This window comes from Mastigoproctus giganteus, chromosome 5, assembly GCF_048544385.1.
Source record: "Mastigoproctus giganteus isolate SK-2022 chromosome 5, ASM4854438v1, whole genome shotgun sequence".
In the NCBI taxonomy this organism is placed as follows: Eukaryota; Metazoa; Arthropoda; class Arachnida; order Uropygi; family Thelyphonidae; genus Mastigoproctus; species Mastigoproctus giganteus.
This window is the reverse complement of record NC_143579.1, coordinates 152879789-152893289: the sequence shown is the minus strand read 5'-3', so window position 1 is coordinate 152893289 and position 13501 is coordinate 152879789. Positions and strand designations below refer to the sequence as shown.

Below are 13501 nucleotides of genomic sequence, written 5' to 3'. Positions count from 1 at the left end.
AAAAATCCACACCAAGCAGCAGACCCTTCCAACCATAATCTGGGTAAATAAAATAAAATAAATAGTGGAAAAATGACCTTTTTGAAATTACCTTGGGTTTAATGATCATACATAAGGCTTACCCAATGTCTATGCTGCCGAAAAACAGTTACACAGAACTCTTGCAATAAATTAAATCTCATCTAATTAACAAGATAATTACTTTCATTACCCAACCTAAAATCTTCAATAAATAACAATAACTTTCCTCTTTGTTCAGAATACAAATTACACTTGTATAAAATATGATCCCATGTCTTAGGCTGACAACTACTACACAAAGGAGAAGTTACAAGGCCAAAATGGTATAACTTAAAATTCAAGGATCCATGGCCAGTCAGGACATATGACAATTCCATTACTGGAAAAAACCATATATTATTGTTATTATCAAAAATAAGAGTGACCCTGGGGATAAACAATCTCGTCTCACCTCCTCAGTGTCACTTATATCCCACCGCTGTTGTCATTTCACAACCAATTGATTAAAATATCCTTCGTAGCCTTAGTCAAATCAATAGCATTATCAAAAGTAATATTCATAAAAGAAACAATTGTACCTCTTTTGTTATAGTGGCAAAGTGCCCTATATACAATGTATAAGTCCAATGGTAAATGGCCTGCCAACACCTGCATTGCATTAGTTGAGACTGTCCCGCATACATATAAAATAACTGAAAACATAGACCTCCTCATAGAAAGTAATTGTTGTTTAAACTTAACATTTACAACTCAATGCTACACTGAGGCAACATTAGCAGAGCCATATGATGCAAGCAAGCAAGCTTATTCAGCATCAGCAAAAAAAATTCCCATTTCACACATCCATTGTTCTGAAAGTTTGTCTAGTTCTTCCTTGAATTTATTTATCAACTTCCACAATGACAGATGGAAGCTTGTTCCAGCAATCAACTATCCACTGGCGCTTAAGAAAAATTTCCGCACATCTATTCTATAACTGTCTTTCCTCAGTTTGTAATTTGAGCAAGAGGAAGAATCCCATCAGAATTGAACCTGCTCAATCCATTAAAGGTCTTATACACCTTAATCAGATCACCTCCCAGGTGCCTAGTCACCTGATGACTTAAGTTCTGCAATTTGCAGAACTTAAGCACCATCAAGGTCAAGAACATCACTACCAGCCAATATCCATCAGAAGGGGAATCTTCCAGGTAGATTCCCCGAGTCCATTGGTTCTGTCTAGCACTCAACCCGCAATCCACCATGCTCGATAACAGCAAGTATGGATATACCCTAAAAGAAGGCAAGAAGAACCTGTACACTGTCTCTCTCTCTCTCCTGATGTACATGGATAACATCAAACTCTATACCACAAGAATCAACTCCAACAGCTACTCTAGTTCACTGAAAAGTATAGCACTGACACTGGGATGCAAGACCCATGGATTGCATCAAGGACATCCAGTTAGATGAAAAGACTGGTGAAGAGATCAGAGGGAGAGACATACAAATATCTGGGGATGATGCAGGCCCACCATTTAAAACACAAGGAGATCAAGGCCCACCTCACTGAGAAATACCATCCAAGACTGAGAAGCCTGCTAAAATCAAAGCTTAATGGCGTGAACATGGTCATACCATAAACAATTATTCAATCCTAGTACTAACATACTCCTTCAGGATCATAGATTATGAGATTGACCAGGATAATGGTGACCAAGAAGTGCCAACACCCAAAGTCGGCCATTGAGAGACTGACCATAGCTTGTAAAGAAAGTGGGAGGGGATTGCCTGAGCTCAATGAACAAGAGAAGAAAGCAATTAAGAACCTGTGGGATTACTTCCAGGAAAACACAGCACCACTCAACCAAGCCATAAGGAAGATAGACATATGGCCCACAACACTCAACCTGAACAAGGGGACCATACTCACAGAGACAGAAGAAACAAAGATAGAAAGATGGGTGAAGAAGACAATCCATGAAGAAGACACTACAATGACCTCTAAAGACTACATAGATAAGATGGCTTCTGCTGCTTGGCTCACAAATGAAGGCTCTTCCCCAAGACCGAAGGATTCATGCTCGCCATCCAAGACCAGGTAATTAATTCCATTAAATACATCTCCAGAATTCTGGAGTAACAGATGACACATGTCAGTGATACCACCTGGCCCCAGAAACAATCTAGTCCGTTACTGCAGGATGCAATATGATCACCCAGATGGAATACACTTACATACACAACCAGGTGGCCAGGATAATACGTCAGAAGCTAGTGCAAAAATACCACTTGATCAAAGAAAGTTTACTGTATTATAAGTAAAAGACTCAGGCTGTACTAGAGATCTCTACTCACAGACTATACTGGGACTGTGCCATCATAACAGTCAAGACAATCCAGTACAGTAGACTAGGCATAACCCTCATTCCCTCATTAACAAGAAGGAAATGGTCTACCTACCTGATCAACATAGCAGTATCCAACACCAGCAACCTCCAAAAAACCTATGAGGAAAATATCAGGAAATACTCCAGACCTGACAGGAAGTCAAAGATATCTGGTATATGGAACAAGTAACTATCCTGATCATCTTGTAAACCACTGGCATGGTGCCAAAGAGCCCATAAGAACCTAGCAACAAAAAATAGGCCTCCCAGAGAACACCTATGTGGAACTCCATAAAGCCACAATCCTGAATGCCTGTAGGATAGTAAGACAGTTCCTCGACCAAGAGTTACAGTAATAGTAACTGGACACAACAAACTACCCCATTCACTTAGTACCAGTACCTATCAGAAAAAATCCCATATAAAAAAATAATTTTTTTTTAATAATAATAATAATAATAACCAGAGTACTTGACAAAACATTAATATATGCACAAACATAAGTTTGAAGTTTCACATTCTTAAAAATTCTCTGAACTGAAAATTGGAAATGACTTTTAGTTTCATGTTCATAATTTATGACTAAATTTGTGTTTTCATTTTCAGCAGTATTAATTTTTTTAAATGTGTGTAAAAAGCATAACACTTTAAAATATGTAATTTTTTTATTAAAAAATTAAAAAATTGTATGATATAAAGTACTGTAATCTATTAAGAAAAGAACATATATTATTACACCATGAGCAGTATTTTTCAAAACCTTCCAGAAAGAAAGGGGGGGGATTTGAGCATAGGTCAGTTTTTGTGTGACTGTATTGATAACAATCATTGGCACAACTGGTGCCAGGTTTAAAACCTGTGATTTTTCATCAATAAATAGATATTATAATAAAGACAATAAGTGGGCCATTATATTTAGATTATCATTAAACTTTATACCAGGTAAAGTGTTTCCAAAATTGCGAAGGAAAGGTCGTGGTTCCATTAGAAAATTGTCGAAGGATGGTGAAAACCAAATAGGAGAAGAAGAGGAAGAAGCCAGTGACTATGTGTTTAGAATTATCACATCACTGAAACCAGAAACAATATGTAAGCATTTCATGTTTTCTGTGTATAAAGTCTATGAATTATAAATTTTATAATGTATTATGCTTTAAAATTGTTTTATAATAATTTTGTAGTATATTTTTATACTGCCGTAGTAACCAGTAATAGTGTGATATTACTTGTTTTTTTTTTGTTTTGTTTTTTATAGTAGTATTGAGATATAGTGCTGTAGTATTAATTTAAATTTTAAACAAATCATCCTCGAACTATGGCAGATAGGGACTGAGAGCAGTGAAAATGCATTTTCTTGGTTGGTTGTGGAGATTGCCAACGACAGTTCTCTTGCAAAACAAGTTCTTATCACTTGCACTCTGCATGTATATGGAGCTAACTGTGGCAGAATCTGATACAAAGAGTGAAGAAATTAAGCTGAAATTCAGTACAGTTGTTCCCCTGTATCCGCTGATTCAGTTACCCACAGTTAACCACGGGAAAAAAACTTAACACGTACTACTCAAGTGTCCAATACGATGCTTCTCTTTATTTTTTACGATGTCGATTTTAAATCAAATAGCTTCCCTTTATTTTTTTACAATGTCGCATATGGTTTGTTCACCAACATTATAATGGTTCATTAGAGATTTAACGGATGCATTTTCAAACTTTTGAATAATTTCAGATTTTTGTTTAATTTGAAAGCACAACTCTTGCATTTGCCCATCATTTTCGCAATTTCAAAACAAAAAAAAAAAAAAAAATTCCGACATCCCTGACATAAATAACGAAACAAAATTTGTCCTTTTGCAGTGCAACAGAACACAACATTGACGCGATGCACTAAATCAAACTAAACATTTGGTCTCCTTTTTTTTTTTTTTTGTTTTTTTGTTTTGTTTTGAGCGGTAGATGGGAAATCAGCGGGAGTTGCAAGATAATAGGTACGCTAATCTCCCAATGACGACTTATAACGCCGGTTCGTGTCAGTTATTTATCACTTGCAAAATATCTGTTTATACCTATTTTAGTTATTACTTGAATTTTATGATTTCTGGTTGATTTTTTAAATTTTTTTTTTTTTATTTGTAGTCTTGAAGTGGCCCGGTTAATCATTTTCCCGGTAAATTGAGAGTCTGCTGTACTTTATTATTACCATAGTTAATGTTGATAATGTCTTACTGTTTGTGTAATTTATCAATTAAACTTTATTATATGTATGTACAAGAAAATCACGTTATATATGGGGTCAGCAAGTGTTCGCTTATATCTGCAGTTTCAGCCATCACAGTAGGTCTTGGAACATATCCCCTGTGGATACGAGGGTCTTACTGTATTTTATGGGCAATTTTCAGTGCTTGAGGGAAAAAAAGTTTGCCATGAAAGGAATTAAAATGGCAAGAGGGGGATCATCAATTCCTCAGCTGCCAAATTCAGTGCCAGAGCTCACTTTTGTGCATTAGGTAGTAACATTGCAAGATCAAGATCATTAAGAGCACATGCTGGTCCTACAAGTATCCATTGTTGAAGATTCATTATAAGGGAAATGTGTGTGTATTTATTAAAAGGATAGCTAGGAGCACATCTATATCTTCTAGGAGCACAACTGAATTGATATTGTAGAACAGTCATCTTTTAACACTAGAAACAACTACATTTAATTGATCATCTTTAGTTTATTATTACTCTTAATAAATACAGTGAAACTTCAGTGTAATGTGAGTGTCAGGCAATAACTTTAATACCTGCTTTATAAGTGAAGCATATTATAGGCAAAAAAAATTTGCTATCCTCCCCCCAAGTTTTTTTTTAACATAAATCCACATTATTTACCAATGTAAATAAAGTATTTAATTAACTCACTTTAATTAGTAAATAAATACTTAATTTACTAATATTTTATGCATATACAGAAAGACATAATATATTGAAGGTTTTGTCGTTCCCTCTACATTCTACTAATACACAGTGCTGTTATGGACTTCCGTTTTGTATATATATATATATATATTTTTTTTCTTTTGTTTTGGTAGTAGTTGTTGGCGCATCGGCTTCTGTGGCCATAATGCACCTCCCAAGGTTTTTGCAGTACTTTGATCCAAGCCCGAGGTGGGATTCGAACCTGCGACCTTTGGGTTCTAGGTAGGCACTTTACCCACCCGGCTAGCCCGGTCAGCGCATCTGTTCTGAAATAGTCATGTAATTTAGTTTGCTGGAACTGATGACATTTTTTTTTTTAGTGCGTAATTCTTAATAGTGGTCAGATACAATAACTGAAGATGTTCACTATCACCGACATTCCAACCATGCCATTGCCTGATTAATGTTTTCAAGCACTTTATCTTTTGAGTCACTCCCTATGTCACTGGCCTTCTGTTTATTGATTGTCTTCCCACTGTTCACAGAGGCTGTGATTTCTTCCTCACACAGGTAATGTACAACTGGATTTCTGCATCCACCTCAATTTAAAAAGCCAGGTCGTTTGTTCCAAGACTGCTACAAGGCATTACAAGCATCCTTTGCTTCTTGTTGTCAAAATGCTGCTAGTTCAAGGTTATTATCGGTGATCTCATCTTTTCCAATATTTAATTCTTTTTTTTTTTTCAGCAGTTTTCAATTGCTCTTGAGCTTACTTTCTACCATGCTAATCCGGTATTTCGGAGTTCACAACACCAGCAAGTAGCTCATCACAATAGTAGGCTTTGAAGGGTCATATAATGCCAGATCTATCGGCTGAATTAGTAAAGTTGCGTTCCTCTACGGATACATGACTCTGATCTTGCCATCTTTCAGTTTCAGGACATCGGCTATAAGATGAGCTGGGCAGTGAACAAATAGTAACAGATCATTTTCTTTAAGTTTTTTGGAAAGCAAGTGGTGTCTCACCAATGATACAAACCCACTTACAAACCATGAATCAAAAATATCACACATCAACAAAGCATTGCAGTTATTTTTATAAATCACAGGTAAAGATTTCCTGTTGATGTGCTTAAAACACCAGGGACATCAACTTTTACCAATGCACTATGGTTTTAGCTTGTGATTTCCAGTCTTGATTATGCACAGTAACACAGTAATTCTCTCTTTGTTAGTTTTAATGCTTGTTTTATTGGGTGCCTTTTTAATATCCAGTGACTTGTCAGGGAGAAGTTTATAGTACATTGCTGTTTCATCACAGTTGTACAACAGTTCACATATGAATTCAACATCTTGAATCACATTACTCAGAAATTCAGGAAACACTTCTGCTGCTTTAATGTCACTAGATGCAAATACGCCTACAAGACTAACCTGGGAGATTTCATGATGAGCCTTCCGTCTCCAAAGCCACCCTTCTGAAGCTTTAAATGTGTCATTATCATCATCTCACCAAGTAGTTTTATGAACTTTAAGTGTCTGTACTTTCAAAATTACCCTATTTGTCGGTTCTTTCACTACGCTTCTGTAGAAATCACTGGTATAAGCATTGGTTCACATCAGTATTTTCACAAAGTTTAGTTTTCTTTCAGTGGAGACTTTCATCTTCTGTGGAGTCTATGAATGAATGTAATTTTTCATCCAACCATGGATCATTTCTTCTGGAATTCCATACTCACAAAATATACATTTTATTTCATCACTCCTAACTCTTTCAATAATCTTTAACTCTTCAACTATTTTAGATTTATGCATTTATTTCATGAAAATTTGACATTAAATAAACAAATCTAAAAATCATAGAAACTTAACTCTCAACTGCTTTATTAGTTAAGTAAAAATTAAATGGAATTAACTGTTTAAAATAATCCCTTAGAGAAAGTTGCACCCTCTCAATGTACGACTATAGTTGTACATTGAGAGGGTGCAAGATAAGTGAGAAATAAGTTTCTGTGATTTTTAGGTTTCCGTTTATTTAATGTCTCTCCTTCAACTGTATATTTTTTTCTTTTGGTGGCCATTACTTCAGTCCTACTAATCAACTAATTTTTGCTATGTACAGGAACTCCCTGACATATAATACTCGACTTTACATAAAAAATATGGAAATGTATTTTTCATCTGTAGGGATAAATGGCAATATTGTGAAAATATCGTAATGTTAAACCCAATAACATATTGTGTTTTTTTTTTTTTTTTTTGTAATTCATTCCAAGTCCTTGGAAGTTGAAAATTTCACTGTACAGGCAACCCTCAGTGAGATTTTTGAAGGAAAAAATAAACTAACTGCAATCTTCTATAAAAGCATATTTTAAGAAAGTGGAAAGCCCAGCTGTTTCTTCATTATCAGATGCCCTTCCGTCTACCTCATCTGCACATAGTGTCACTTAGGTGGAAGATACTGACGAGTAAATGTTGAATACATATGTATGTACAATACATATATTATGTTAGTACTTGTTTTCTTTATTTCTGTTTTGTAACTCTTTGTTTTTTAATTAAAATTAGCAAGTACAATATCTTGTTTTTTTTTTTAATTCTTTTCTTATTTTATTTTACGTTACGTACCATATACGATAAACCATAACACATGCATACATTATAATAAAACATTGTATAGACCATTCGATGTTTAGTACATGGTTTTAATGCTTTAAAATAGCTTCTAATGTATACGATACATATCCTAAAAGCTCAGGAATGCAAGAGACACAAAACAAATGTCTTGCGTTCATAAACCGAGATTTGCCTGTATTACTAAGCTATTTACTTAGTCTAAAAGGTCATTTTTATAATGGAAATTACACTACACTTTCATCCATATCATATGTTCCATTATAAGAATCAATTTTGAACACCTTTATGGTATTTTTCTAAAACACATTTCTGGAAGTCACTACCATAAAACAATTTGCACTTTCCAGTTTATTGGACTTTTCTGTTAGTGCAATCTGTAAACAGGTAGTAAACTCGATCTTATTGCATTTACAATAACTGGAATTCTGTGTGTTTTTATGTTATGGTATGGTGAAATGTGTTCCCCTTCACTGAAATCTTCAATCATATAAAAAAACAAATTTTTAGAAACTTGTCTTCATTCCTATTTACTATATACTATCAGTGTAAATACACCATAGTTAACCCATAAATTTGAACTACGTAAGTACCGTAGAAGGCATCGTTTTAATTGTATCTCATATTGTGGATGCCTTCACAACGAGATAGCGGTATTGCACTACTTCAAATAAATAACACTTCTCTAGTAGAGAAGACTACTGTTATTTATTTTCAGAGGATACCACCACCCAGACGATTGTTTTGAGGCTTTTGTTTTTGAGGGTTTACTGTACTTGGATTTCAGGAAAGTTTTTGATACTGTTGCACATAATAAACTCCTGTAGAAATTGGAATAGTGTGGCATTAAGGGCAAGCTACTGCTATGGATAAAGGAATGAGGAAGAAGACAGAGTTTTTATTAATTGACACTGCTCATCTTTGACAAATGTTATCAGTTGTTGGAGACCATCTGTCTGGGCCCATTGTTTTCTGTATTTATTAATGAAATTTATGAAGCTATATTAGGTGTTATCTAAGTTTGCAGATGAAGATTGGCGGGGTGGTTAATGAAGTAATAACAGTATTCTAGATATAGAAAAATTAGGCAGTTGAACTGAGAAATGGCAATTGAGTTTTAACAAATGCAAAGTACTGCATATGGGTAGCAGTAATCCCACATTAACGTACCAACTCTGTGGTATTGCACTCAGGGTATTGAAAAATGTAAAAGACCTGGGGTAATTGTCCAAACAGGCTACCAGGACAGCATGTGAGGTTTTGTCTATGATATACAGGAATTTTACTAGCAGGAATAAGGAAGTGATTATTCCATTGTATAAGGCAGTGGTCTGGCCACATCATGAATATTGCATACAGGTCTGGAGGCCTCATTTTAGGAAAGATGTAGAGCTGCTGGAGCAGTTACAGAGAAGAGCAGTGAGATTAAGTTAGGTGAACAAAGGTGTGTATTACCAAGAAAGGCTTCAGTTCTGAAAATTGCAACATCTGCAGACTAGGCAACTGCATCTGATTGAAGTGTTTAAGCCTTTGAATAATAGATGGGCAAAAGTTTGCTTTAGCCAACAAGTGGTTGATTGCTGGAATAAACTTCTGTGTGATGTTGCTGAAGTGAATAGCCTGAATAAATTGAAGGAAGAACTAGACAAACCATTGTACAGGATGGATGGGTGAAATGGAAAGTATCTTTTTTTTTTTTTTACTTTCTTGCATCATTTGCCACTACTATTACTAAACAGCATGCTTGGAGTGGCAAATGATACAGGAAAGCAAGCTTATATCAACAAAATAGAATAGTCAGTATAAACAAAACAGAAAAAAAAAATTCCCATACCTGTGACTGGTATTAGTTCATGTTATGCTGTCAAACAGCAAGCCTAGTGTGCAGTAGCCACTCATGCTTACTCTTCCAGTATCCTTCCCCCCCCCACAGCATGGAATACACTTTCTATCCAATGAGATATCCTTCCTATCCAAGTCATTCCTTTCATGTAGCCTCTCATGTAATATTTGTTTTATTTATTTTTAATTATATTCTTTTTTATTTTATTTGTTTATTTTGTTTATGTAGTATCTCTTATAATAATACAGTCGATTCCGGTTATTTGGGACACATTGGGACTAGTGCATTTTGGCCCGATTAAGCAGCTGCCCCAATTATTCGAAGTTTCACATAAAAAAAGTTAAAAATACAATGGGACCCCTCTTTACAATTGGTTCACTGTACAATCAAATCACGTTACAATGGACTCACCATAGTAAAGTACTGTTCACTATACGATGTGTAGTAAGCACCGGTCATTGTGATCTTGTTTCTGAATTGAATTTTAATTGTATTAAACAGCGATTCTAATTAGCGAAGATAGAGGGATATTATCCACAAGCTATAAGAGTAAAGCTATATTAAGCACGAATTTACCCTTTATTACCTAACCAATTAAAAAATTAAATGATACGTGAAAATCAGAATAATTAATGTGTACTGTAATATGTACATACTAATTAGTTGACATTTCTGTTCACTGACATTTGGGGGTGGGGGGTTAAAAGTTAACAAAGAACTCAGCACACACAAATTGCAAGTAACACGTACGCACAAGTGAGAATGGAGTAACAAGTTACTAAGCTTTAAAAATGGGAATGAAGAGAAGATTCTGAAAATTTATTTTTTTATATGATTGAAGATTCCATGCAAGTGTAAACACATTTCACTCTAATAACCCACAGAATTCCAGCTGTCAGTATTATCGCAAATTCAGTAAGATCGAGTTTACTATCCGTTTATTATAGATTGCAGTAACAGAAAAGCCTAATAAACAAGTGACTGCTAATTGTTTTTATGGTTGTGACCTCCAGAAATCCGACCGAACTACGTGGTACGGTCAGAGACAATCGTAGGGTAATCTCCAATGCTGCGGGCTTCTGTCCCGATTAAACAGCATGTTGCTCCAAATAAGCGGAGTAAACCTTGGCTATTTTCTTGATTGGGTTCTGTTTTTTAAGATTTACCACAAATAAATGGCTGCTCCGATTAATCGGTGGCCCAAATAATGGGAATCCACTGTATTATTAATAATGAATAATAATAATTTGTGTGTGTCTGTGTGTTCGTTCGTGTTCCTTTCTGCCCTCCCTCCCTTCCATGTGTTTTTGCCTTTGCTTACCAGAAAAATGCTATAAGCAGTGTATATGCTTTACCTACAGTATACATATAACTTATGTAATGGGTATGAAAAAAAATAATTGTAATAAAATAAAATTTTTTATTTGCTCTATATGAAAGAGTGTACAGAAAATAATTTCTTCTTACAGGTAGATGAACATAGTTAAGGTAAAAGAATAGATGGTTGTGATTCTTAATGCACCTTTGGTGGGCAGAGAGAGAAGAGAAAAGTATAGAAAATAAGCATATTGTTTCAGTAACATATTGCATGATTTTTATTTAACTGTACATCAACAGCCAGTTTACTGTATACTAGCGTCATGTAATTTTTCTTATTACACCAGAAAGTAACAGGTTAGAATTAAGTTCAACTCACTAGAAACATTATTTATGACGTTCCATATTTTTCATGATGTTAAACGCTCTGTGTGTGTGTGTGTGTGTGTGTGTGTGTGTGTGTGTGTGTGTGTGTGTGTGTGTGTGTGTGTGTGAAGACAAACAAAAAAAAAGTCATTAATTTCATGTATAAAATATAAATGGAAGAATAGGCTGATATTGTGTTATATTGATTGATATGATTTTGTGTGTTATTTGCATTTTTATATCATAATGTGACTATTGATTACTGACTATCTGATTGTGGATAGTTTTAATAAATTTTCAAGAAATAAGACAAATTTTACCCACAATAATCAGTAACAGTTTCTATTATCTTGTAATTGCTATTACTTTTGAAAATTATTAATAGTTCCTTAACTTTTAAGCACAAGAAATGATGGACCCTAAAACTACTAGAGGGACATGTCCGTGGCAACCCCGAGATGTAAACAATAAAGGAAGTCGTCTGAAACATTTATCTTCATCATCTTCCACATCTACCTCAAGTTCTCGTTCTCTGACAGAAGATTACACAGCAATAGAAATAACAAAAATTAATGTGTCAAGAAAAAATAGTTTGCCTCCAGGGTAGGTTTTTCTTGAATATCTCTCTATTATCCTGAAAAAAAAAAAAAAAGAATATAATACTTTAGTTTCTTACTATACTAGAAAGTAACAGGTTTGAAAATGACTAATGACTTTAACACTTTTGACAAACACTAATATTTCACTTTTATAAGTTATAGCAAACCAGAATAGACTTTGATTGAACTTCAAATATTTAAAAAAAAGTGCTATGTTTCTTGTTGAAATGAATTCGTAATCGTGGGAACTACCTTGTCCTTCTAGTTTTTTGACAGCCAGCAGAATTTAACTGCCATTAGTAATGCTGTAACTGTAATCTTAATATCCAGGACAAAACAAACTTCCATTAACTATTATTTGCACTACTTATAAAAAAAAATAATATAGAAAGGCTAATAATCTGTTTTTTATTCAAAATAAAAGACATCACTTTGATAGCCTATTTTTAAACATATGAAGATGGGATCAGAAAAGTTTGGGGATGGAAGTAATATTTGGAACATGATAAAATTATTGGCTTTTCTGATAGATCTCCTTCAATGTAATCTCCTTCGTTCTGTATGCACTAATTCTAACAGTTTTAAACTGTTCTTGATAGGTTTATTTTGATATTGTTAAAAGTTTCTGAATCACATTTGGAATAACATCCTCAGTTGTTGCAAATCTGTGACCTTTCAAGGGGGATATAAGCTTGTGGAAAAAAAAAAAAAGAATAAAGAAATTACAGAGCTAAATCTGGTGAATATGATGTATGGAGGACCACATAAGAAATTCTTGAATGAAAAGTATGGAGTGAACATGTGTGGCGTCATGATGCAATTACCATTTCCACAAAGCCCACTTTTCTAGTTAAGAAAATTATCTTTATATTTGATAAAGATTATCTTGTTTTGGGGGAGAGGGATGAATGGTGGGGAACTCTGGAGAAGATGGACCCCCTCCATTGAGAGGACTGGGCCTTTGTTTCATGGGACGTAGCCATATGCCCACAATTTGTCACCAGTAGTAATGGAAGAAACAGAATTGCATTTCAGAATTTATCAGAAGCATGCTGATGAAATTTCAGAAATAGTATTAGTAATAGTATATCCATATAGTGCAAGGAAACTACAGGCTTTTGCTGCATCAGCCAGTGCCACCCAGAAATTAGTGATGGCAAGTTCCACTATGATATGTAACATAGGAATTTATGTTATGTATGTACAGAGTGTTTCATGTAAAACCAGCCCCAGTCAATGGCAAAATAATTAGAAAAATCCAGACAGGAGTGAAATGAGATAAACACAAAAAAACTCAATCAAAGTAACTTTATTTATTCTATCCGAATGTACACACAGTTATAAGAGATTCTGGAAATGATGTCCTTGTGCATCTATATACTTTTGTGCATGTGTAATCATATTCAAGGTGACCCGATGCGAAATAGTGACATTGATAGCCTCTATTTCTT

General features: G+C 34.6%; 1 protein-coding gene across 3 annotated transcripts in view; it reads left to right on the top strand.

The window, feature by feature from the left end:
- Positions 1-13501, top strand: part of LOC150085771 (small G protein signaling modulator 1-like) — a 744108-nt gene that overhangs the window by 320112 nt on the left and 410495 nt on the right. For all 3 annotated transcript variants that reach the window (XM_090374245.1, XM_090374244.1, XM_090374243.1), the window contains exons 12-13: positions 3333-3479; positions 11853-12054. In XM_090374245.1, coding sequence (XP_090230371.1) covers positions 3333-3479; positions 11853-12054 — 349 coding nt within the window. The remainder of the gene's footprint in view (positions 1-3332; positions 3480-11852; positions 12055-13501) is intronic.